At 40.3% G+C, this 27510-nt stretch overlaps 1 protein-coding gene across 1 annotated transcript; it reads left to right on the forward strand.

Annotated features, from left to right (window-relative positions):
- The first annotated feature begins 11824 nt into the window (after positions 1–11824).
- Positions 11825–13213, forward strand: LOC124270857 (putative zinc finger protein 840). The gene has a single exon (XM_046705917.1). It carries the CDS (start codon positions 11825–11827, stop codon positions 13211–13213), a length of 1389 nt encoding a protein of 462 aa, XP_046561873.1.
- The last annotated feature ends 14297 nt before the right edge of the window (positions 13214–27510 follow it).

The raw sequence follows: 27510 nt of genomic DNA on the forward strand, positions 1-27510 counted from the left end.
TTTTCAATGAAAAATGTACATCTCTGAACACAGTACTGCCATCAGACTTGCAGTGCATCGATGTCATAGCATTGTGACGTCATCAAGTTCATGACATCATAGCATTGTCAGGGCATTGTACAAAATCTACTATCAAAACGATATCTTGTGGGAGATATCGTCTGATATCAAACAAGCAATATCTACTGTGGAAAACAGTTTGGGATGATAAATCACTTACATTATATATTTTCTAGTTATACTTCATAACCGTCTGTCCAGTTGTATTCAATGCATTTTAACGACATTTAGTACCGTCACTGAATATTGCTAGATAGTCATATTCTAAGTTTAAATGGGATGAAACCATAGAATAATACATTCGTGAGAGATGCCATGCTCGATCAGTTCAACTGAAGCTCGAGGTGAGATAGACGACACTTGCTGGGAAATTGAAACACAACACCGTCATCAGCGAACTGAGAAGAAAAAAATTGTTTTCCGTTTCAGTTCCACTCCACCATTTTAAATGCTGCTATAATTAGCACCAAGGGTAGCGTTCGACTCGGACGAGCTGTCAGACTTTGCAACAAGGAGTTAAAATAAACAGCTCAAGTAGTACAGGTGATTTTGTGCTTGCTAACAGTTTGTCGATAAAATACATGGCAAGCTAAGTGTTGAAATACCAGTCATTGGCGTTCCTCATCTCTCGATCCCTCCCACAATTCGCGAGGGCCGATGCGTGGCCCTGATCACAGACCATATACAGGACCTCTGGATTAACGAAGTGAGTATCAAGATTGTATCATGATCTCTTACTGAAGTATCTATATCTATATCTATATCCATTAGTGCTGTATGTGTTTGTTTTAACTGACTAAAAGTAAAACCGGGGGTCGTACAGTGAAAGACTTTATTGGTAATTAATGCTGATCTATTAATAGACGCATGGGTTTTGCCGGAGTACCAGTCAAATTGCCCCAGCTACAAAATGCCCCCGATTTTTGGTCCAATTGCCTCAGGGGTGTAGTCAAAATGCCCCAATTTATTTAAAATGATTAAATATATGCCATAAATACTTAGTTTTTGTCAACTTTTATATGATATTCTTCATATAAAAATTCTACTTAGGAAATAATATTTAAGTAATAAATAATATTTAAATAATAAATGTTCCATTAGTAAACTCATAAGAGCACAAGGAATATTACAAGTCAAGTTTATTCCGTATTATAGGCCACATGGCCCATAGTTCAATTGTATTGTAAGATATACAGTCATAATCACATGACCAAAATTATGTTAAGAAGATCTTGAGCTAAATATTTTTAGCAAGTATATAGATGTTAAACGTGACATATTTACATCAGGTGTGTTTAATATTTGTTGCAATGTTAATCTAACATATGTTATATTTGGGATTACACTTTCTTAGTAAAGTACAAATTCTAGTACTTTTTTAGTTGTGTCCCATCCGGGATTCAAACCCACACCCTCAGAGTCAGGCACCTAATCACCAGCACACGAAGTCAGCCACCTAACCCGCTCAACCACCGCGACTTCCATGAGGGTGTGGGTTCGAATCCTGGATGGGACTCAACTCAAAAAGTACTAGAATTTGTACTTTACAAAGAAAGTGTAATCCCAAATATAACATATGTTACATTTGACCACTTTCTAAATGGCATTGTGTAATCAGTGTTTATCTAATTTTACAATATTTTTTGATGGACAAAAAGGATTCATTACGAAGCAGAAAATATCTATTACAGATAAAGTGCAAAAACATGGTATTCATTTTCTACAACATTCATATCACAGTGCAAACAAATAGATTCTATATCAGAATTGTCATTGACTTTATTTGTACGTTGTTGATTAGCCGTGAAATCATGAAGAGATATACGAAATTTACACATCGATCTAACTAAGTTTCAATTTCCATTTTATGGATATATGTTTCGCATTGGAATAAGTTCTTTATACTAGAATAGTGTGACAAATATGATGATGATTCAAAACTTTGCTGCCAGGATTGAATGTACATATCAATCAAACGTCTTCTGAATGTAGATATAAAAATAGTGGCATCACCAACATCTTGCATAATCCATGCATAGCTAAAACCACTTGTAAATAACATCTCACGAACGTGAGAAACCCAGTTAATTTTACCATGTTCGTCATGTAATTTTAGCATTTCATAACAATGTAAAGGTTGACGTGAAACATTCAGTCTTAATAACTTAATCCAATATTTTATAACTTTTATCTGCGTGTTTATGAATAAACAGTATCGTCCGGTTTCTCCAAGAATAGCTTTGTTTGCGGCATATTTACCCACCCCCAGAAATCTTTTGAGGAAGCTTGTTTGTACTTTTTCTATAACTTCGTGACATTTTACCCCCCAGATTTCTGACCCATATGTGAGAATAGGAGATATTTTGGAATCAAATATTTTACAGGCAGTTTGAAAATCAATATGTCTATTGTTATCCAACAAAACTAACACTGGTTCCATTGCTTTTCGTGCTGGCATAGCCAAAGTTTCACAGGCTTTTGTCAACATCAATCGTGAGAAAAACACAATACCCTGGTACTTGTGATAAGTTACAGTTTCAAGATTTATGTTATTATAAGTCCATTTTTCATGCTTGGAAAGTATACCTCCATTTCTGAAAACAATGATTTTAGATTTGTCTATGTTTACACCCAGTCCCCATTTCGAACAATACTCAAATAAGACATATAATTGCCTTTGTAGGCTAACAGTGGAAAACGAAAATAAAACAATATCATCGGCAAATAACAACATTAAGTCATCAATACTCTGGTTAACAAATATACCGTAACTGCAGGCTTTATATATTTCGTGTACAAGTTCATTGATAAAGATTATAAATAATACAGGACTTAAATACACCCTTGTTTACTTCCAGCTGATATACTGAAAGAAGTTGTCTTATGATTATAAATTTTAACAGTTGCTTTTACGGAGGAATACATGTTTTTTAACACATTATAGATTTTACCATGACATCCATTTTTCACAAGGAGATATAACAATTTTCTTCTGTCAATGAGGCCAAAGGCCTTTTTGAAATCTATAATTGCACAGTAAGATAAAATACAAGGAATATTCCTGTATAGGCAACACAATAAACATATTATACAAACATTTTATTTAATTCTGGTACTTCTTTACAAAAGACCCATGAAGGTCTGGGTTAGAATATTGGTCTTCAGTAACCCATGCTTGTCGTAAGAGGCGACCAGTGAGATCGGGTGGTCAGGCTCGCTGACTTGCTTGACACATGTCATCTGTTCCCAGTTGCGCAAATCGATGCTCATGCTGTTGATCGCTGGATTGTCTGGTCCGGACTCGATTATTTACAGACTGCCACCATATAGCTGGAATATTGCTGAGTGTGGCGTAAAACTAAACTCACTCACTCTTTACAAAAGTATTAATATCATGCACAATAATTGGTGTTACAGTGTTGTCTATACAGAATTATTCCTTCTGCTCAGAAGTATTGCTTCCAAATAACTTTTATATGAAGAATATAATATGAAAGTTGACCAAAACTATGCATTTATGGCATGTATTAAATAATTTTAAATAAATTGGGGCATTTTGACTACGCCCCTGGGACAGTGTGACCAAACCTGGAGCAATTTGACCAAAAATCTGGTCCATTTTGACCAAATTTGCTGGGGCAGTTTAACTGATACCCTTTTACCGTATTCCCTCTAATAGACAGGATCCGTGTAGGATTTTATTCGAATGCGCCACTGATCCAAGGTGTTTTAGTAACGGAGCCTTGCAGTTTATTGATCTGAATAGCCACATTGCTAAAACTGAATAGATAGACCTAGACTCATGTTGAAGAATGATGATAATTTTATGGATATACAACTTCTATATAAATTCTGTGAAAGGGCACATTTCAACATAGATTCTAATGTCGTTGTCAAGCAAGTTTTCAGAATGTATGTCGAAAATGTCAGCCTTTCATAGAAAAAAGAAGTTGAATATCTATAACCAGGATATTTAGAATTGAAAACTTAAAATACATTTGGTAAATATTTAAGGAAAATTTTAAGTCAAGTTAAGAAGTGTCATTGTACTTGGAAAGTGCATTGACCGGAGTAACTAAATTCATATCGATTCATTTCTCTTGCTTATAACAAGGGACATGAATGGAAAGACTGGATCGGGTGACTCATATACCATTTGGGAAATTAATGGTAATTAATATATTAGCAATCAGAAAAGGGACACACATAATTTGATATTAAAATGTTTTAATTAATTTGATACGATAATGATTCAATTAAGTGTCTTCTGGTTCCTGCCAGTCTCTAGTTTTGTTTGGTTGAATGCTTCACAAATGACTTAAGCTCATTAACCAAGTAAATTCATATTGGAAGAATTTGATGGTACCAATTAAGCCTTGTAAGAATGAAATGAAATAAATTAGTGGTGCAGCTGGGATATGAGTCATTTTTATATGATGTAGGACATTATTTCAGGGGGCAGAGCCAAATTTGTCAGGAGTACAATTTTGTTAGCTGTCCAGTGAGGAGGGCGCGATTCTGGGCCCCACTGTTGACTTGAGAGGTTCTCTCTGTATATTGAGAGAATGGCTCAGATGAACTCATAGCATTAAGAGTTGTACAAGAATCCAACAAGTTCTTCCATGAAGTTTGTGAATCAGTGTTGTGTGTAGACCAGGAAAACTAGGCAATATCAGAGGACCTTTGTGTGAGAATTTATTCCAAAATAAATGGACTTGAACACCATACTGGACTTATCTGTGAGTATCCATCTTAGCTACATCATCCCCAGAACGAGTGGATAGACAGATTGCCTAGAGAGAAGGAATTACACCCAGACACCCTCAGGTAACAGATCCATAAAATTATCTTCATTCTTCATCGCCTCAACTTCTATAAATGCCCATCAAAGAAATAGACTCATGATGTTTGATATCACAGTATCATGGCCTATACAAATGGGTTAGTTAAAGGCACTATATCACACCACACTTCTCTAAAAATAAATAATGCATTTCTCTTAATAATACTAACTACCAGCCCTCAGGGAAGCTACCATATAATTTATTCCAAAGTATATTATGTATTTACAGAGGTACAGATAAGCTGTGTATTTGCGTAAATTACACAAATATTTATGTGAAAACTCAATTCCTATTAAGTCTATTGCGTTCAAGTGCGTGTGAATTTTTGTAAATACTCAATAAATGTGATCTTACATGCATACACACACAATGTCAAATCTTAGCTTGCGTATCGGTGGATAGATAAAATGAATGAGGTATATTGAGAGGTTCTATTTCAGGACATGAACTTGACAACTTGCAGTCTTTCTTATCGTTTCTCATATTACAGATCAAATATAAATAACAAACACTAACATTTAAAGTTTATTATATGTTTAAAATTAATGGAAAATGGCAAAATACCCAATTGAGGTTGAGTGAGGTGGTTACTCAAAGGAAAATTAGGATACCCAATTGAGATTAACACAAGTGAGTACATAATTCAATGACCAAAAAGTTATCTGTAGCTCTGATTTAGATTACAATATTACATTAAAAAGTTTGAATGAATTCATGCAATGTTGCATTAAGTCGACCCTCACACCCTCTACCAGCCAAACTTATTATAGAGTTATGTCCCTTGGAGCGCTCTAAACAAATATCCTGTATAAACAATTATCATTGAAACCATTTCGGTAAACACCGACAACACAACATGCGACAGTTTTCGATGTACGGAGCAATTGTTTACATTCCATATATGGCAAATGTTCTCTGTGTGGAAGCTGTTCGCCTGGAAGTGTCAATTATCGATTTCATCCAAGTCGTAAGGGATAGTAAGCCTTCTATTGCATCAACAGGAAGCTAAAGTGAGTGCACATGCGCCAATATGTATACTATAGGCCAAAATATTGTCGAAAATGTGTCACATTGTGTCTTTAAGATACATTGACTGCTTGTACCACATCTGCCATTTCTTTGTTATAAGTTACTATAACATAAACGTATCCCTGAATTTCTTCTGGAATATTTCCTGTACCTACAAATAAAGACAACAACAAAATATATAGTTGAATAATTCACATGCATCAACTTGATTGCTTTTCCATGTTCTGTTTTTCTAAATCGCTGATCAACTTTGACATAAGCGAAGTCATGGTTAGGTTAAAATAGTGTTTGACTTTACATCTAATATAGATACTCTCGTATTGACAAATCACTGCTCAAGGAAAGGTTTGTACAGGGTCTTACATAACTATAACCAGGATATTTAGAGTTGAAAACATTATATACATTTTATAAATATTTAAGGAAAATTTGAAGTCAAGTTAAGAAGGGTGAATGTACTGGGAAAGTGCATTGACCAAGCTAACCGAACTCTTATTGATTCACTTTTCTTGGGGAATAACAATTTCTCTGAATTGACACAAATGAGGGTGAAAGGTTCAAACTGGTGTTTCTACACAATTGGGTGGATGGACATTTGGGATACAGATGGTCAGTTTGGTCAGTTTGTCAATAAAGGGGCACGCATAGGATCTGAAATGATTTGATTAAGTATCTTCTGGTGCCTACCAGTCTGAAATATTAGTTAGATATGTCAATGTTTGGTTGATGGATGGCTTAAGGATAACTAGCAATGTCATTTTATGACTGGAAGAATTTGATGGTACCAAATAAAGTCTCGGAAAGGGACTAATGAAAGTAACTAATTATTAAGATTGGATATGAGTCATTTTGTATGACGTAGGACATTATTTCGGGGAGAAGAGCCAAAATTGTCAGAGAACAGTTATGTCAGAAGTCGAGGGAACAGAAGCAATTCTGGGCCCCACCGTTGACTTGAGAGGTTCTCTCTGTATATTGAGAGAATGGCTCAGATGAACTTGTAACTTTAGGAGTTGTACAAGAAACCAACAAGTTCTTCCATGAGATTTGTGAATCTGTGTTGCATGTAGACCAGGAAAGCTAGGCAATATCTGAGGACCTTTGTGAAAGAATTCATTCCAAAATAAATGGACTTGAACACCATACCGGACTTATCTTTGGCTATCCATCTTAGCTACATCATCCCCAGAACCAGAGTGGCTAGACAGATTGCCTAGGGAGGAAGGGTATAACACCCAGACACCCTCTGGTAACAGATGGTGGAGATGCTTCAAGTTCTCTGTACCATGCTAAAATTTTTCCAGGTGTGTGAAAAGTTATGATTCTGTTGGACTTGCAACTAATGAGGAGAGGTACGTGAACTGTTTCCATCTCCTGCTATGGGTATGTGCTATGTGGACCTGGAAGAGACTGTTGCCATTCATGGTAGGTTATGTCCGATTTACTGAAAAGGGTGCATTTTGCCCTTCAACCGTGTGAGGACCTCTCCCAAGCCTGACAGTGAACATTAACTCTGTGGGCCCCGGGACTTATTGATTCCAGGACAGTGTGGTCACTACCAGAACTGCAATATTGATTTTCTAGTGTTGGACAGTTTCAGCGGGACAGACTCCCTCAGTAGCCTCGTTAGGTGTTCAATAACTTTTCTGTGGACATTGGCTTCTTCAAACCTGGGAGTCCTGGGGACTCTGGGCATATTTTTGTGGGTGTCCATTTCCAAAACTGGGAGTCTATCAATTTGCATGAAATCATTGATTGTGGATGCTTTCCATTTGATTTCCCAATGATTATGTTATCATGGAATAATAATTCATACAAAATTCATTATTCATTATTACCACTACAAGCAATATATTAGGATTCAGATATTAGGAAAATATAAATATGGAATATTAGTAATAGCTTAGAGAAAGACTCATCTCACAGACATACTATTGAAGAAGGTATAAATTACGGCTACACAATTTCACAGATATTCAAGATAAAATCCTAGCCTAAGCTATTGAGGACTCAAGCTGTTAGCAACCCTTTCAGTAATTCAGAGTTATGACCAGACGATTAAATGAACTACTTTCATAAAGTAAACATGTCATCATCTATATTACAAAACTTTAAGCAAACACCAATTAAGGGTTATAAAGACATGAATTTGAATTTTGAATTGAATTTATTTCTGAATAGGCCAGAGGCCAGTATACAAGTTACAATTCATATTGCAATAATGATAATAATGCACATGCAATAGGCACATCTACAATGGTACTGGGTACTGAAAACTAAATGAACAGTATTGTCTGGTGACAGAATGTTAACAACAAATAAGGATATATGGTTAGCAGCTTGGTCATTTTGCAAATACTATTTTGCACTTACGTTTACGAACTATAGCCCTACAAATGTATTTGTGATCGGATGTTGGTACAGATTGCAAGTCAACACAATGGCATAATAATATTATAGGCGTAGTGTTATAGGTGTTTCTCACAGTTTTTAGTTTTTCTTAGCATACATTTCATAACTGCCTCTTTCTTGAAGGATATGATAAACAAACTTAGCTAACTTAAGAATATTATTTTCGGACTTCCTTTTCAGAAATTGTACAAACTTGTACATACTCGCATTTCGATACAAACTCTTGTCTAAGTACAACTGTCTATATTTTACATACCTTGGACAAACCATTACAACATGATACTCATCTTCTTAACAACTAGTACAAAAAGGACATACTCTATTGGCCCAGAGTAAACGCATCTATTGTAATCCAAGCACCTATAATTGACACATCAGATTAGGCTCGTTAAGATCTAGCCCAGGGTAAGCATCCAAGCATCCAGTAAAAGTGCCAACAAGATAAGTGCCAGTTAACATAGGATTAACAGGATTAAGAGTAATTGCCCTGTCATGTCATTAGTAGGACACACCCCATTTTGTATATTCTGTATTTGATAGGCTAATGTAGGTTACACCCATTTTTTGTATCAGTGATACAATCGTAATCTCTTTATTGTTTTAATTGTAGATAAAAAGTCTCTAACTGCATTTGTCCAGCAGTAGCGTTTAGGCTCCCAACACAGGTCAACTCTAGCCCTCAGCCCAGAGGGTTGTACCGACTCTCTGTGGCCACCCCATGTTATTCCGTTCTTGTAAATAAAATTGTGATTAGCTTCTTGTGACTTCGGACTCTTTGCTGAGTTAATTCCCCAAGCAGACCAGCACGTCAGTTAGATAAGGGGTTTCACCGGAACCGTCACTTGGACCCAAGACCCTTATCATAATAATGTTATAATATGTGGTACTTTCAAAGTGATTAGAATACTGATTGTAAACAGAATGTATATATTTTAATATGGGATATAATTACAAACTCAGAAAGTTCTTTCCCACAAAAAAATCATATTGCGTCCACAAGGACGCACAGGATTTTACTTTGGGTGTACTTGATCAAATTTCTACATCCAATGCGCAGGAATAACCCGTCCCATAAAACCCTGATTGTATATGAATATGTTTGCTGATTTTCTACATTTATGTCATCCGTGAAGATCCGGGTGGGAACCCATGCTTGTCTTGAATAACCCATACCTGTCGTGAAAGGATTGGGTGGTCAGGCTCGCTGACTTGGTGGACACATGTCATCATATCCCTATTGTGTAGATATGAAGCTCATGCTGTTGATCACTGGATTGTCTGGTCCAGACATGATTATTTACAGACCGCCGCCATATAGCTGAAATATTGCTGAACAAACAAATGGAAACTATATTATGATTATATACTCTCCCAAAAAAGAAACGCATCATGATAGCAATTTCATGTAGCAATGAATTAAAACGTGATTCATTTTACAAAAGGTTTTGCTCTGTTTATGAGTTTATAATCGATGGAACTGATGTGTTCAGAATTTATCTGTTTTATATATATATTTCGTCTCTTTTGTGATGACAAATTGATCTTACTGATGTATGTTTCAGCGTGATCAACAACTCATCCAATGAAAGTGAAGACATTTCAGTACGGCTCATACTTTGAAAATCAGAGTTAGCTCCCTTGAGCCATGACCTGAGCGATCATCTGAGTACTGTTCACAAAACAGACATGTTCAACAATCAGTTCACCATTGCCGCCAATAATGGTGGTCCTGGAGCAGACCAGAACCATCTCCCAGCACTCGAGGGACTGCGGTATGATGATGATTTGTTTATACAATCTGACAACGATGTCTCCCCTATGACTGACATCGACGACAGCTCAGGTGATGAAGTATGTGATGAAGATAACCTGAGGATGCACACGAAATCTGCACATGATGAAGTGAAGAACAGTGATGGTAACCCCAGTACTTCCAAGCAAATGAAGCATGTGATGCCAGAGGTGAAACAGTCTCCTTCTGATGTAAATGTGACAAGGAGAGACAGCAACAGACGAAACGAGAAGGAAAAACTGGATGTTTTGAAGAGGAACCTGATACGAACATGGTGCAGTAGCCCATATGGCGACTCCGTTATTGGATGGGATGACGGTGGGGATGATGGCGTTGACGGTGATGCTGGTGGTGAGGATGATGGCATTGACGGTGATGATGGTGGTGGCGGTGATGATAGTGGTGGGGATGATGGCATTGACAGTGATGATGGCATTGACGGTGATGATGGTGGTGGGGATGATGGCATTGACGGTGATGATGGTGGTGGCGTTGACGGTGATGATGGTGGTGGGGATGATGATGGCGTTGATGGCATTGACGGTGATTGTGGAGAGGATGGTGGCATTGACAGTGATGATGGTGTTGACAGTGATGATGGCAGTGGTAATGAATTGGTTGACAAGAATTGTCATGGTGTTGCTTGGAAAGGTGATGTTAGTATAGAAACAGAATCTATATACGGAAATCACACATTCCCAACAGAAGTTAATAACTGTAATGATAAACACATAGAAACTGACAATGTCAAGGTGACCATGAGTCCTGTTACTGCTCGTGAATCAGTTGAGCCTGACTTGGAACCATTGGAAACAGATCCTTTTAGTATACATGTATATCCTTCAGGAACTGATCCAAGAGTTCGTCCTCAAGGTGAAGCGGCAACAAAAAGCATGTTGCAAAAACAACCCTCACCCGCTGATGCCAAACAAAAGAAGGAGAGGGGGGCACCGGAAAAGGCAACTCACAACAACCAGCCTCTCCCAACCATGATAAAGAAAAGAAGAAGAGGATGAAGAAGGGAAGAAATGTAAAAGAGTGCCCTGTCTGTTATAAGAGATTTTCTTCCTCGGGTCTGAAGCAACATATGAGAAAGTCACACATTTACACTTGCGAAACATGCGATATAAGGATCAAAGACTTAGTGGTGTTCCAAGGCCATATGAGGAAGCATGCAGGCGAACCTACCCCATATTGGTGTGATCAGTGTGACAAGCGATTTGACTGTTTTGCTACATTGGAAAAGCATAGGAGGGTGCATTCTCTAAAAGGACGTTGGGAGTGTTCCAAGTGTGGAAAAGTGATCACCCGACATGATAATTATCTCAGACACTTGAAGGTTCATGAGGACTCCAAGAGGCATTCTCTAAAAGGACGTTGGGAGTGTTCCAAGTGTGGAAAAGTGTTCAACCGACGTGAAAATTATTTTACACACTTGAAGCTCCATGAGGATCCCAGCAAGAACAAGTGTGAGAAGTGTGGCCAACAATACACTTCAGCTTCTAATCTCCGAAAACACATGGTGGTGCATTTAGAGGAAAAGCCATTAGAGTGCCCTGTATGTGAGAAACGCTTTAATTTTAAAAGCTCTTTTGATTACCACATGCGCAAAAAGCACACTTTGGAATCAGTTACCTGTAAAATATGTGGCTTAAAGTGTTATAGTAACACTGAATTAGCTGTCCACATGAATATCCACACGGGCACGAAGCCCTATGTCTGTAAATATTGTGGCAAAGGATTCGCCCAGTTGAGCACAAAGACTGGACATGAAATGACCCACAAGAACCCAAACAAGAAGTCACTGGACAAAGACTCCGAAGAACAGAGAACCAAGAACATGTTAGAGTCCTTCGACTGTGATGAATGTCTAATGAGCTTCATCAGCCTGGAACTTCTAAATGGCCACATGAAAACCCATGCCACCATTCCCAAAAAGATCCCAGACAGCAAATGCATAAAGCCTTACTCTTGTGGAATATGTGGAATGACATTCCTGTCTGTGAGTGGACTCAGAAAGCACAGAATCAAGAAACACCCAGAACATGTTGGCGTTGGAAAGGGGAGATACTCATCTCTTGGAAAGAACCTGAACTCCAATGAAAGGACTAATGCTGATATCACAAGCTCTGCAGTGAAGAAAGGGTCAATTACAGGATCTGTCAGGAACCCAAAGAAAGATAGAATCAAGAAACACCCAGACCACGTCGCCATTGGAAAGAAACCAACCAGAGAACAGAATACCGACAACGTGGGACAATCTTTTGACTGTGACCAGTGTCTGATTAGCTTTGCCAGCTGGGAACTGTTTACTCTCCACACACTGAAAACCCATCCAACCATTCCCAAAGAGACCCCATCATTAGATTCGGAAAAAGCAAAGGATCCAAAGAAATCCAAACAAAAGTCAGACTCCGAGAAGTATCCACGAACATCTAAGCAAAGGTCTGACTCAAAAAATTATCAACTGAAATCCAAGAAAAGATTAGACCAAAGGAAGGATTTATTGACATCCAAGCAAAGGTCTGACTCAAATAAGGATCTACCCACATCACAGCGAAGGTTAAACCCAGAAAAGGAGTTACCAACATCCGAACAAAGATTACACCCAAGGAAGAATCCAGTGATGTTCAAGCAGAGATCTGACCAAAAATTGGATTTATCAAAGTCCAAGCAAGGGTCAACTGATTGTAAGGCTGAGCATAACACTGGTATGAAGAAGTGTATGGTCTGTGGAAAATGTATGTTAAATGATTTTAATAGACACATGAAGATTCACGGTGAGAGGAAGTATGTTTGTAGAGTCTGTGGTATGAGATTCCACATGGCCTGCAACCTCAAGCGCCACATGCGTCTGCACACAGGGGAGATGCCGTTCAGGTGTAAGATTTCTGGAGAAAGATTCATGAAAGCAGAAGCTCTGAAAAAGCACAAAGCAAGGCATGAAGGCAGTGAGTTGAAGAAGAAGTTTGAGTGTCCAACCTGTGGAAAGAAGTTTATAGACAATTATCACTTAAGGCAACATAGCAAGGTCCACATGAGATGGCCAAAAATATGTGACAGTGAAGGGACATAGCGTGGTCCACATGAGAGGGCCAACAATATGTGACAATCTACTGAGTGAAGGGACATAGCGTGGTCCACATGAGATGACCAATAATATGTGACGCCGACCTACTGACTGAAGGAACATAGCATGGTCCACATGAGATGACCAAAAATATGTGACGCTGACCTACTGACTGAAGGGACATATTGTGGTCCACATGACCAACCTACTGAGTGAAGGGACATAGTGTGGTCCACATGAGATGACAAAGAATATGTGACACCAAACTACTGAGTGAAGGGAAATAGCGTGGTCCACATGAGATGGCCAAAAATGTGTGAAACTGACCTGATTGAAGGGATATAGTGTGGTCCACATGAGATGGCAAAAATGTGTGACACCAACCTACTGAGTGAAGGTAAATAGCTTGGTCCACATGAGATGGCCAAAAAAGTGTGAAACTGACCTGATTGAAGAGATGTAGTGTGGTCCACATGAGATGGCCAAAAATGTGTGAAACTGACCTGATTGAAGAGATGTAGTGTGGTCCACATGAGATGGCCAAAAATGTGTGAAACTGACCTGATTGAAGAGATGTAGTGTGGTCCACATGAGATGGCCAAAAATGTGTGAAACTGACCTGATTGAAGAGATGTAGTGTGGTCCACATGAGATGGCCAAAAATGTGTGAAACTGACCTGATTGAAGGGATATAGTGTGGTCCATATGAGAGGGCCAAACATGTGTGACACCAACCTACTGAGTGAAGGGAAATAGCTTGCTCCACATGAGATGGCCAACAATGTGTGAAACTGACCTGATTGAAGAGATGTAGTGTGGTCCACATGAGAGGGCCAGAAATATGTGACGCTGACCTACTGACTGAAGGGACATATTGTGGTCCACATGAGATGACCAAAAATATGTGACAATCTACTAAGTGAAGGGACATAGCTTGGTCCACATGAGATGACCAAAATATGTGACAATCTACTGAGTGAAGGGACATAGTGTGGTCCACATGAGATGACCAAAAATATGGAACACCAACCTACTGAGTGAAGGGACATAGTGTGGTCCACATGAGATGACCAAAAATATGGGACACCAACCTACTGACTGAAGGGGACATAGTGTGGTCCACATGAGATGACCAAAAATATGGGACACCAACCTACTGACTGAAGGGACATAGTGTGGTCCACATGAGATGACCAAAAATATGTGACAATCTACTGAGTGAAGGGAAATAGCTTGGTCCACATGAGATGACCAAAAATATGTGACAATCTACTGATTGAAGGGACATAGTGTGGTCCACATGAGATGACCAAAAATATGTGACGCTGACCTACTGACTGAAGGGACATAGCGTGGTCCACATGAGATGACCAAAAATGTGTGACGCTGACCTACTGACTGAAGGGACATATTGTGGTTCATTAGAGATGGCCAAAAATGTGTGAAACTGACCTGATTAAAGGACTATAGTGTGGTTCATTAGAGATGGCCAACAATGTGTGAAACTGGCCTGATTGAAGGGACATAGTGTGGTTCATTAGAGATGGCCAACAATGTGTGAAACTGACCTGATTGAAGGGACATAGTGTGGTTCATTAGAGATGGCCAACAATGTGTGACACTGACCTGATTGAAGAGATATAGTGTGGTTCATTAGAGATGACCAAAAATGTGTGACACTGACCTGATTGAAGGATATAGTGTGGTTCATTAGAGATGGCCAACAATGTGTGACACTGACCTGACTGAAGGGACATAGTGTGGTTCATTAGAGATGACCAAAAATGTGTGACACTGACCTGATTGAAGGGACATAGTGTGGTTCATTAGAGATGACCAAAAATGTGTGACACTGACCTGATTGAAGAGATATAGTGTGGTTCATTAGAGATGACCAACAATGTGTGACACTGACCTGACTGAAGGGATATAGTGTGGTTCATTAGAGATGGCCAACAATGTGTGACACTGGCCTGATTGAAGGGACATAGTGTGGTTCATTAGAGATGGCCAACAATGTGTGACACTGACCTGATTGAAGGGACATAGTGTGGTTCACATGATATAACCAACAATGTGTGACACTGACCTGACTGAAGGGACATAGTGTGGTTCATTAGAGATGGCCAACAATGTGTGACACTGACCTGATTGAAGGGATATAGTGTGGTTCATTAGAGATGGCCAACAATGTGTGACACTGACCTGATTGAAGAGATATAGTGTGGTGCACATAGAGATGGCCAACAATGTGTGACACTGACCTGACTGAAGGGACATAGTGTGGTTCATTAGAGATGACCAAAATGTGTGACACTGACCTGATTGAAGGGACATAGTGTGGTTCATTAGAGATGGCCAAAAATGTGTGACACTGACCTGATTGAAGAGATATAGTGTGGTTCATTAGAGATGACCAAAAATGTGTGACACTGACCTGATTGAAGGGATATAGTGTGGTCCATATGAGAGGGCCAAACATGTGTGACACCAACCTACTGAGTGAAGGGAAATAGCTTGCTCCACATGAGATGGCCAAAAATGTGTGAAACTGACCTGATTGAAGAGATGTAGTGTGGTCCACATGAGATGGCCAAAAATATGTGAAACTGACCTGATTGAAGGGATATAGTGTGGTCCACATGAGATGGCCAACAATGTGTGAAACTGACCTGATTGAAGAGATGTAGTGTGGTCCACATGAGAGGGCCAGAAATATGTGACGCTGACCTACTGACTGAAGGGACATATTGTGGTCCACATGAGATGACCAAAAATATGTGACAATCTACTAAGTGAAGGGACATAGCTTGGTCCACATGAGATGACCAACAATATGTGACAATCTACTGAGTGAAGGGACATAGTGTGGTCCACATGAGATGACCAAAAATATGGAACACCAACCTACTGAGTGAAGGGACATAGTGTGGTCCACATGAGATGACCAAAAATATGGAACACCAACCTACTGACTGAAGGGGACATAGTGTGGTCCACATGAGATGACCAAAAATATGGGACACCAACCTACTGACTGAAGGGACATAGTGTGGTCCACATGAGATGACCAAAAATATGTGACAATCTACTGAGTGAAGGGAAATAGCTTGGTCCACATGAGATGACCAAAAATATGTGACAATCTACTGATTGAAGGGACATAGTGTGGTCCACATGAGATGACCAAAAATATGTGACGCTGACCTACTGAGTGAAGGGACATAGCGTGGTCCACATGAGATGACCAAAAATGTGTGACGCTGACCTACTGACTGAAGGGACATATTGTGGTTCATTAGAGATGGCCAAAAATGTGTGAAACTGACCTGATTAAAGGGACATAGTGTGGTTCATTAGAGATGGCCAACAATGTGTGACACTGACCTGATTGAAGGGACATAGTGTGGTTCACATGATATAACCAACAATGTGTGAAACTGACCTGACTGAAGGGACATAGTGTGGTTCATTAGAGATGGCCAACAATGTGTGACACTGACCTGATTGAAGGGATATAGTGTGGTTCATTAGAGATGGCCAACAATGTGTGACACTGACCTGATTGAAGGGATATAGTGTGGTTCACATGAGATGGCCAACAATGTGTGACACTGACCTGACTGAAGGGACATAGTGTGGTTCATTAGAGATGACCAAAAATGTGTGACACTGACCTGATTGAAGGGACATAGTGTGGTTCATTAGAGATGGCCAAAAATGTGTGACACTGACCTGATTGAAGAGATATAGTGTGGTTCATTAGAGATGACCAACAATGTGTGACACTGACCTGACTGAAGGGATATAGTGTGGTTCATTAGAGATGGCCAACAATGTGTGACACTGACCTGATTGAAGGGACATAGTGTGGTTCATTAGAGATGGCCAACAATGTGTGACACTGACCTGATTGAAGGGACATAGTGTGGTTCACATGATATAACCAACAATGTGTGAAACTGACCTGACTGAAGGGACATAGTGTGGTTCATTAGAGATGGCCAACAATGTCTGACACTGACCTGATTGACGAGATATAGTGTGGTTCATTAGAGATGGCCAACAATGTGTGACACTGACCTGATTGAAGGGATATAGTGTGGTTCATTAGAGATGGCCAACAATGTGTGACACTGACCTGATTGAAGGGACATAGTGTGGTTCATTAGAGATGACCAAAAATGTGTGACACTGACCTGATTGAAGGGACATAGTGTGGTTCATTAGAGATGGCCAACAATGTGTGACACTGACCTGATTGAAGAGATATAGTGTGGTTCATTAGAGATGACCAAAAATGTGTGACACTGACCTGACTGAGGGACATAGTGTGGTTCATTAGAGATGACCAACAATGTGTGACACTGACCTGACTGAAGAGATATAGTGTGGTTCATTAGAGATGGCCAAAAATGTGTGACACTGACCTGATTGAAGGGACATAGTGTGGTTCATTAGAGATGACCAAAAATGTGCGACACTGAACTGACTGAAGGGACATAGTGTGGTTCATTAGAGATGGCCAAAAATGTGTGACACTGACCTGACTGAAGGGACATAGTGTGGTTCACATGATAACCAAAATGTGTGAAACTGACCTGACTGAAGGGACATAGTGTGGTTCATTAGAGATGGCCAACAATGTGTGAGATGGACATAGTGTGGTGCACATGAGATGGCCAACAATGTGTGACACTGACCTGATTGAAGGGACATAGTGTGGTTCATTAGAGATGACCAAAAATGTGTGAAACTGACCTGATTGAAATGATATAGTGTGGTTCATTAGAGATGGCCAACAATGTGTGACACTGACCTGACTTAAAGGGATATAGTGTGGTTCATTAGAGATGGCCAAAAAATGTTTGAAACTGACCTGATTGAAGGGACATAGTGTGGTGCACATGAGATGGCCAACAATGTGTGACACTGACCTGATTGAAGGGACATAGTGTGGTTCATTAGAGATGACCAAAAATGTGTGAAACTGACCTGATTGAAATGATATAGTGTGGTTCATTAGAGATGGCCAACAATGTGTGACACTGACCTGACTTAAGGGATATAGTGTGGTTCATTAGAGATGGCCAAAAATGTTTGAAACTGACCTGATTGAAGGGACATAGTGTGGTGCACATGAGATGACCAACAATGTGTGACACTGACCTGACTGAAGAGATATAGTGTGGTTCATTAGAGATGGCCAACAATGTGTGACACTGACCTGACTGAAGGGACATAGTGTGGTTCATTAGAGATGGCCAGCAATGTGTGAAACTGACCTGATTGAAGGGACATAGTGTGGTGCACATGACATGGCCAAACATGTGTGACACTGACCTGACTGAAGGGATATAGTGTGGTTCATTAGAGATGACCAAAAATGTGTGACACTGACCTGACTTAAGGGATATAGTGTGGTTCATTAGAGATAGCCAACAATGTGTGACACTGACCTGACTCAAGGGATATAGTGTGGTTCATTAGAGATGGCCAACAATGTGTGACACTGACCTGACTTAAGGGATATAGTGTGGTTCATTAGAGATGACCAACAATGTGTGACACTGACCTGACTTAAGGGATATAGTGTGGTTCATTAGAGATTGCCAACAATGTGTGACACTGACCTGACTTAAGGGATATAGTGTGGTTCATTAGAGATGACCAACAATGTGTGACACTGACCTGACTTAAGGGACATAGTGTGGTTCATTAGAGATGGCCAACAATGTGTGACACTGACCTGATTGAAGGGACATAGTGTGGCACATGAGATGGCCAACAATGTGTGACACTGACCTGACTGAAGGGACATAGTGTGGTTCACATGAGATGGCCAACAATGTGTGACACTGACCTGACTTAAGGGATATAGTGTGGTTCATTAGAGATGACCAAAAATGTTTGACACTGACCTGACTTAAGGGATATAGTGTGGTTCATTAGAGATGGCCAACAATGTGTGACACTGGCCTGATTGAAGGGACATAGTGTGGTTCATTAGAGATGGCCAACAATGTGTGACACTGACCTGATTGAAGGGACATAGTGTGGTTCACATGATATAACCAACAATGTGTGAAACTGACCTGACTGAAGGGACATAGTGTGGTTCATTAGAGATGGCCAACAATGTCTGACACTGACCTGATTGACGAGATATAGTGTGGTTCATTAGAGATGGCCAACAATGTCTGACACTGACCTGATTGAAGAGATATAGTGTGGTGCACATGAGATGGCCAACAATGTGTGACACTGACCTGACTTGAAGGGACATAGTGTGGTTCATTAGAGATGACCAAAAATGTGTGACACTGACCTGATTGAAGGGACATAGTGTGGTTCATTAGAGATGGCCAAAATGTGTGACACTGACCTGATTGAAGAGATATAGTGTGGTTCATTAGAGATGACCAAAAATGTGTGACACTAACCTGACTGAAGGGACATAGTGTGGTTCATTAGAGATGACCAACAATGTGTGACACTGACCTGACTTAAGGGATATAGTGTGGTTCATTAGAGATGGCCAAAAATGTGTGACACTGACCTGACTGAAGGGACATAGTGTGATTCATTAGAGATGACCAACAATGTGTGACACTGACCTGACTTAAGGGATATAGTGTGGTTCATTAGAGATGGCCAAAATGTGTGACACTGACCTGATTGAAGGGACATAGTGTGGTTCATTAGAGATGGCCAACAATGTGTGACACTGACCTGATTGAAGGGACATAGTGTGGTTCATTAGAGATGACCAAAAATGTGCGACACTGAACTGACTGAAGGGACATAGTGTGGTTCATTAGAGATGGCCAAAAATGTGTGACACTGACCTGACTGAAGGGACATAGTGTGGTTCACATGATATGACCAACAATGTGTGTAACTGACCTGACTGAAGGGACATAGTGTGGTTCATTAGAGATGGCCAACAATGTGTGAAACTTACCTGATTGAAGGGACATAGTGTGGTGCACATGAGATGGCCAACAATGTGTGACACTGACCTGATTGAAGAGATATAGTGTGGTTCATTAGAGATGACCAAAAATGTGTGCCACTAACCTGACTGAGGGACATAGTGTGGTTCATTAGAGATGACCAACAATGTGTGACACTGACCTGACTTAAGGGATATAGTGTGGTTCATTAGAGATGGCCAAAAATGTGTGACACTGACCTGACTGAAGGGACATAGTGTGATTCATTAGAGATGACCAACAATGTGTGACACTGACCTGACTTAAGGGATATAGTGTGGTTCATTAGAGATGGCCAAAATGTGTGACACTGACCTGATTGAAGGGACATAGTGTGGTTCATTAGAGATGGCCAACAATGTGTGACACTGACCTGATTGAAGGGACATAGTGTGGTTCATTAGAGATGACCAAAAATGTGCGACACTGAACTGACTGAAGGGACATAGTGTGGTTCATTAGAGATGGCCAAAAATGTGTGACACTGACCTGACTGAAGGGACATAGTGTGGTTCACATGATATGACCAACAATGTGTGTAACTGACCTGACTGAAGGGACATAGTGTGGTTCATTAGAGATGGCCAACAATGTGTGAAACTTACCTGATTGAAGGGACATAGTGTGGTGCACATGAGATGGCCAACAATGTGTGACACTGACCTGATTGAAGGGACATAGTGTGGTTCATTAGAGATGACCAAAAATGTGTGAAACCGACCTGATTGAAATGATATAGTGTGGTTCATTAGAGACCAACAATGTGTGACACTGACCTGACTTAAGGGATATAGTGTGGTTCATTAGAGATGGCCAAAAATGTTTGAAACTGACCTGATTGAAGGGACATAGTGTGGTGCACATGAGATGACCAACAATGTGTGACACTGACCTGACTGAAGAGATATAGTGTGGTTCATTAGAGATGGCCAGCAATGTGTGACACTTACCTGACTGAAGGGACATAGTGTGGTTCATTAGAGATGCCCAGCAATGTGTGACACTGACCTGATTGAAGGGACATAGTGTGGTGCACATGAGATGGCCAGCAATGTGTGAAACTGACCTGATTGAAGGGACATAGTGTGGTGCACATGACATGGCCAAAAATGTGTGACACTGACCTGACTTAAGGGATATAGTTTGGTTCATTAGAGATGGCCAACAATGTGTGAAACTGACCTGACTTAAGGGACATAGTGTGGTTCACATGATATAACCAACAATGTGTGAAACTGACCTGACTGAAGGGACATAGTGTGGTTCATTAGAGATGGCCAACAATGTCTGACACTGACCTGATTGACGAGATATAGTGTGGTTCATTAGAGATGGCCAACAATGTCTGACACTGACCTGATTGAAGAGATATAGTGTGGTGCACATGAGATGGCCAACAATGTGTGACACTGACCTGACTGAAGGGACATAGTGTGGTTCATTAGAGATGACCAAAAATGTGTGACACTGACCTGATTGAAGGGACATAGTGTGGTTCATTAGAGATGGCCAAAAATGTGTGACACTGACCTGATTGAAGAGATATAGTGTGGTTCATTAGAGATGACCAAAAATGTGTGACACTCACCTGACTGAGGGACACCGGGTTCATTAGAGATGACCAACAATGTGTGACACTGACCTGACTTAAGGGATATAGTGTGGTTCATTAGAGATGGCCAAAAATGTGTGACACTGACCTGACTGAAGGGACATAGTGTGATTCATTAGAGATGACCAACAATGTGTGACACTGACCTGACTTAAGGGATATAGTGTGGTTCATTAGAGATGGCCAAAATATGTTACACTGACCTGATTGAAGGGACATAGTGTGGTTCATTAGAGATGGCCAACAATGTGTGACACTGACCTGATTGAAGGGACATAGTGTGGTTCATTAGAGATGACCAAAAATGTGTGACACTGAACTGACTGAAGGGACAAAGTGTGGTTCATTAGAGATGGCCAACAATTTGTGAAACTTACCTGATTGAAGGGACATAGTGTGGTGCACATGAGATGGCCAACAATGTGTGACACTGACCTGATTGAAGGGACATAGTGTGGTTCATTAGAGATGACCAAAAATGTGTGAAACTGACCTGATTGAAATGATATAGTGTGGTTCATTAGAGATGGCCAACAATGTGTGACACTGACCTGACTTAAGGGATATAGTGTGGTTCATTAGAGATGGCCAAAAATGTTTGAAACTGACCTGATTGAAGGGACATAGTGTGGTGCACATGAGATGACCAACAATGTGTGACACTGACCTGACTGAAGAGATATAGTGTGGTTCATTAGAGATGGCCAGCAATGTGTGACACTTACCTGACTGAAGGGACATAGTGTGGTTCATTAGAGATGCCCAGCAATGTGTGACACTGACCTGATTGAAGGGACATAGTGTGGTGCACATGAGATGGCCAAAAATGTGTGAAACTGACCTGATTGAAGGGACATAGTGTGGTGCACATGACATGGCCAAAAATGTGTGACACTGACCTGACTTAAGGGATATAGTATGGTTCATTAGAGATGGCCAACAATGTGTGACACTGACCTGACTTAAGGGATATAGTGTGGTTCATTAGAGATGACCAACAATGTGTGACACTGACCTGACTGAAGGGATATAGTGTGGTTCATTAGAGACTGCCAACAATGTGTGACACTGACCTGACTTAAGGGATATAGTGTGGTTCATTAGAGATGACCAACAATGTGTGACACTGACCTGACTTAAGGGACATAGTGTGGTTCATTAGAGATGGCCAACAATGTGTGACACTGACCTGATTGAAGGGACATAGTGTGGTGCACATGAGATGGCCAACAATGTGTGACACTGACCTGATTGAAGGGACATAGTGTGGTGCACATGAGATGGCCAACAATGTGTGACACTGACCTGACTGAAGGGACATAGTGTGGTGCACATGAGATGGCCAACAATATGTGACACTGACCTGACTGAAGGGACATAGTGTGGCACATAGAGATGGCCAACAATGTGTGACACTGACCTGACTGAAGGGATATAGTGTGGTGCACATGAGATGGCCAACAATGTGTGAAACTGACCTGAATGAAGGGATATAGTGTGGTGCACATGAGATGGCCAACAATGTGTGACACTGACCTGCCTGAAGGGATATAGTGTGGTGCACATGAGATGGCCAGCAATGTGTGAAACTGACCTGACTGAAGGGATATAGTGTGGTGCACATGAGATGGCCAACAATGTGTGACACTGACCTGCCTGAAGGGATATAGTGTGGTGCACATGAGATGGCCAGCAATGTGTGAAACTGACCTGACTGAAGGGATATAGTGTGGTGCTAGTACTGTGCAATAATCACTGTAACCCCCCGGCTGGGATTGCCATGACATTGTGTGCAGGTTAATAATTCACAATGCCTTACCCATGGGCGGATCCAGGAATTTTGAAAGGAGGGGGTTCAGGGGGTTGTTACTACAAACTGTTTATCTCAGGTGTGTGGTTTGATTTATTTTGTCCATATTATTTATCAGTTTTGATGACTATTTTTCATATACAACCCTCTTTTTTACACTTATACATGATTCACAGAATTTTTGTTGATATATTGAATCATTATGGAGAGTGCTAAATTTTTGTTTCTTTATATGAAATAAAGTCATTTACAATGTTGTCAGTATTTGAAAGATATGTTCAGATTGAAATTCTGTGAAAAGATTGGATAGATAAATCATGTTTGCTGTCTTCATTGTCTCTGTATATTATGTCTTGAAAAGTGTGGGACGGTGGGGTAGCCTAGTGGGTAAAGCGTTCATTTAAAGCGTTCACTCGTCACAAAGAAGACCCAGGTTCAATGCTGATGGTACATTGTGTGAAGCCCATTTCTGGTATGCCCCGCCGTGGTATTGCTGAAATATTGCTAAAAGCGGCATAAAACCATACTTATAGTCCGTTTGGCTCAAAAGCGGACCGATGAATTGCAATCTAACTCGAAAACTAATAAACATAAAATACTCTATGAAACGCTGATCATAATCAAAACATCATATCAACTCTGTGAGGTTTTTGCAGAATTTTCGTCCTTAAAATAAAAAGTTGTTTAACAATCTATCAATAAAATATTGACACAGTTCACTGTTTGTTACGAGGGAGGAGTGCAGAGAAAGGGACAGCCAGGTGGTCGAGAACGGATGGAGACAGGACAGCACAGGTTAATGAATAAATAACTTTGTCTGTGAACGTGCTTCTCGAACACCTGGCTGTCCCAGACAAAAATTCTGCAAAAAAATCACAGAGTTGGTATGATGTTTTGATTATGATCAGCGTTTCATTGAGTCTGTTATGTTTATTAGTTTTCGAGTTAGATTGCAATTCATCGGTCCGCTTTTGAGCCAAACGGACTATAATCACTTGAACAGTGTTGTTCGAGGTTCAGTGGATTACAGTGGATAACATCACTTGTTAAACATTGCCATCTTTGTGAGCTCTACTTCTCTGGCAATCTCAGGATGGTGAGTGTGGTTTTCGCCAGGGTATAATGATCACAAACTATGTTGGTCTTCTTGTGACTTGGGGGGCGGTGGGGTAGCCTAGTGGTTAAAGCGTTGGCTCGTCACGCCGAAGACCCGGGTTCGATTCCCCGCATGGGCACAATGTGTTAAGCCCATTTCTGGTGTCCCCAGCTGTGATATTGCTGGAATATTGCTAAAAGCAGCGTAAAACTAAACTCAGTCAGTCACTCTTGTGACTTGGGGACAGTGGAGTAGCCTAGTGGATAAAGTGTTGGCTCATCACCCCGATGTTCAATTCCACACATGGATAAATTGTGTGAAGCCCATTTCTGATGTCCCCCACCCTGATATTTCTGGAATATTGCTAAGAGTGGAGTAAAACTAAACTCGCTCACTCACAGACTCTTGTGACTTGAGATGAGAAGCAAGAGTTATCTCCCCTTACATATCTAAGAACGCGCAGCCAGATCGTTCTATAATGTCGTCTGCATCAGAGGTGAGGTGAAATTGGGTTTATCGCCGTGCTTGAGAATATTTCGCTCATATGACGACGTGCATGCGTGTGTACGTGTATGTGCGGCTGCTTGTCCTAGCCCAGACTTAAGCTGGTTTTATAGTGCTAGCCCACTGAGATAACATTTCACAGTGAAGCAGGAATACCCCACTCAGACACATTATACTGACTCCGAGCCGACCAGTCCTTGTTGTACCCATTAATGCCGAGCGCCAGGCAAGGACCAACAAGTACCATATTTTAACGTCTTTTGGTATGACGCGGTCGGGGATCGAACCCGCGACCTTCCGATCTCCGGGCGGACGCTCTAACCACTACACCACGTCTGCATCAGAGGAGGGCTGTGGAACATACCAGACCTCATGTATAATAGAGAGCAAGCCACTGCCCCTACTTAAAGTGTTACACTGGGAGCCACTGAAGCTGTCCTGCATGTAAATGTCATTGGGACATTTAACCATTGGTGTCATAGTCATTAATGTGCTGATACCATTACTACATTAAATATCCGGGTTAGAATTGATCTTCAACAACCCATTATGTTGTAAAAGCGACTAACGGGATCGGGTAGTCAGTCTCGCTGACTTGGTTGACACATGTCATCGTATCCCAATTGTGTAGATAGATGCTTATGTTGTTGATCACTGTCTGTACACATTTAGTAAAGTATTTCTTCTAAACATATGGAGTCACAACTTTGTTACCTTAAAATACAATATCTACGAAAACATCTAGTCACAATATAACATATACTTGCACTGACTTGGTTTTGGTTTTCGACAATATGCGATGGTAAAACATCTGATTTGAAGTAAACTGATAACTCTGTCCGTCAGGCAGGAACTGTACCCCTGAAACTGAAAATTGTATTGACACCGGAAGTATGGATATAGCTAATGCTTCATGTTATTCAACATATTGCATTATATTTGATGTTGGCGATCTATAGCCTGTTTTTATATTGTATTGTCCCAATAGTGCTATTAGTTTTAAACTTTCCACGCTAGTTTTAATTCTAATTGTGATATTCTAGTTGTTTTACTGTCCTTCGTCGACAGGTTTTTATATTATACATATATTCCACTTCAAAATCAAATATGTTCTCGTCACGATATGGCTGCAATATTGCCGATGTGACGTTAAATAATAACTCACTCACTCACTCATTATATTTGAAAATCCCTTTACTAACAGCGCTTTACGACGATTTTTACACATATGAATATTACAGTCAGTGCCAAATTAGCAACTTAAAACATTCTCGTATAGTGTAACATGTACATATTCTAAATTACAGAACGCACGTATATTGTATTGTTAACGGAAAACTTCCAGGACCCTTATTACGATAGGTATTGTAAGGGGAGGGGTTGAGGCTCATATCCGCCATTTTCTTTTTATGACGTAACATAGGTGTGACCTTTGTGTGACCTAATCGATTGTTGAACCCCACCCTCCCCTTTCCGGTCCAGGTGTGTGTGTGTGTGTGTGTGTGTGTGTGTGTGTGTGTGTGTGTGTGTGTGTGTGTGTGTGTGTGTGTGTGTGTGTGTGTAGTGTGTGTGTGATTATTATTTTATGAGTTTGCCGACTCGAGTGTTCACACAGCAAACGTGTTCAATGTAGAATTAATATCACACTATGAGGGGAAATTTAGCTGCTATTTATTAGGTCCAGGGAGACTATATAAGGGGAAGTGCTCACTCCTCGGAAAGCCCCTTAGCGTATGCCTCGGCTCTTCACGTGACCAGTGTAGCCAATATGGCGGCAGCGTAGTTTGTAAGATTGAGCCCGGTTTATTTTCAACAGCTGATTACATACGCTGAGTGTTGTGACAACTGAAAACCTACGTGTAGAAGATGAGTTACCTATTTTGTCACTTCATTTTAAGTCAAATAATTGTTATTAGTGTCAGTATTAGTACAGTAGATTTGTTGTAAAGTTTCAAGTCGGCATGTTGTAGCTCACTGGCTTCAATTCTCAGTACACAGCGAAGAAAGACTAAATTCTATCGCTAAAAACTTCTTTCACATATTCGTTTAATTTTTAGAAGGGAAATAAGCCTTTATTTGAAAGGTGTTTGCAAGTAATAGTGATAGTTTTATAACTAAAAATTTTTGTTAGGGTGTATTTGAGGTGTGTGAAAAATATGACATATCGCCGATCTGCCATTGAAATACTACAGGGCGTTGTTTGAGTGTTTCTAGTTATTGTTCTAAAACATCTTTCACATACACCTTTAGTTTTTATAAGAGGAAAATACCATCAGGTGAAAGGTG

This window comes from Haliotis rubra, unplaced genomic scaffold, assembly GCF_003918875.1.
Source record: "Haliotis rubra isolate DU_JTF1 unplaced genomic scaffold, ASM391887v1 Scf1552, whole genome shotgun sequence".
NCBI classification, from domain to species: Eukaryota; Metazoa; Mollusca; class Gastropoda; order Lepetellida; family Haliotidae; genus Haliotis; species Haliotis rubra.

What these genes read in the sequence shown, in the direction of transcription:
- LOC124270857 (XM_046705917.1), top strand. Translation starts at nt 11,825, where the DNA reads ATGAATATCCACACGGGCACGAAGCCCTATGTCTGTAAATATTGTGGC.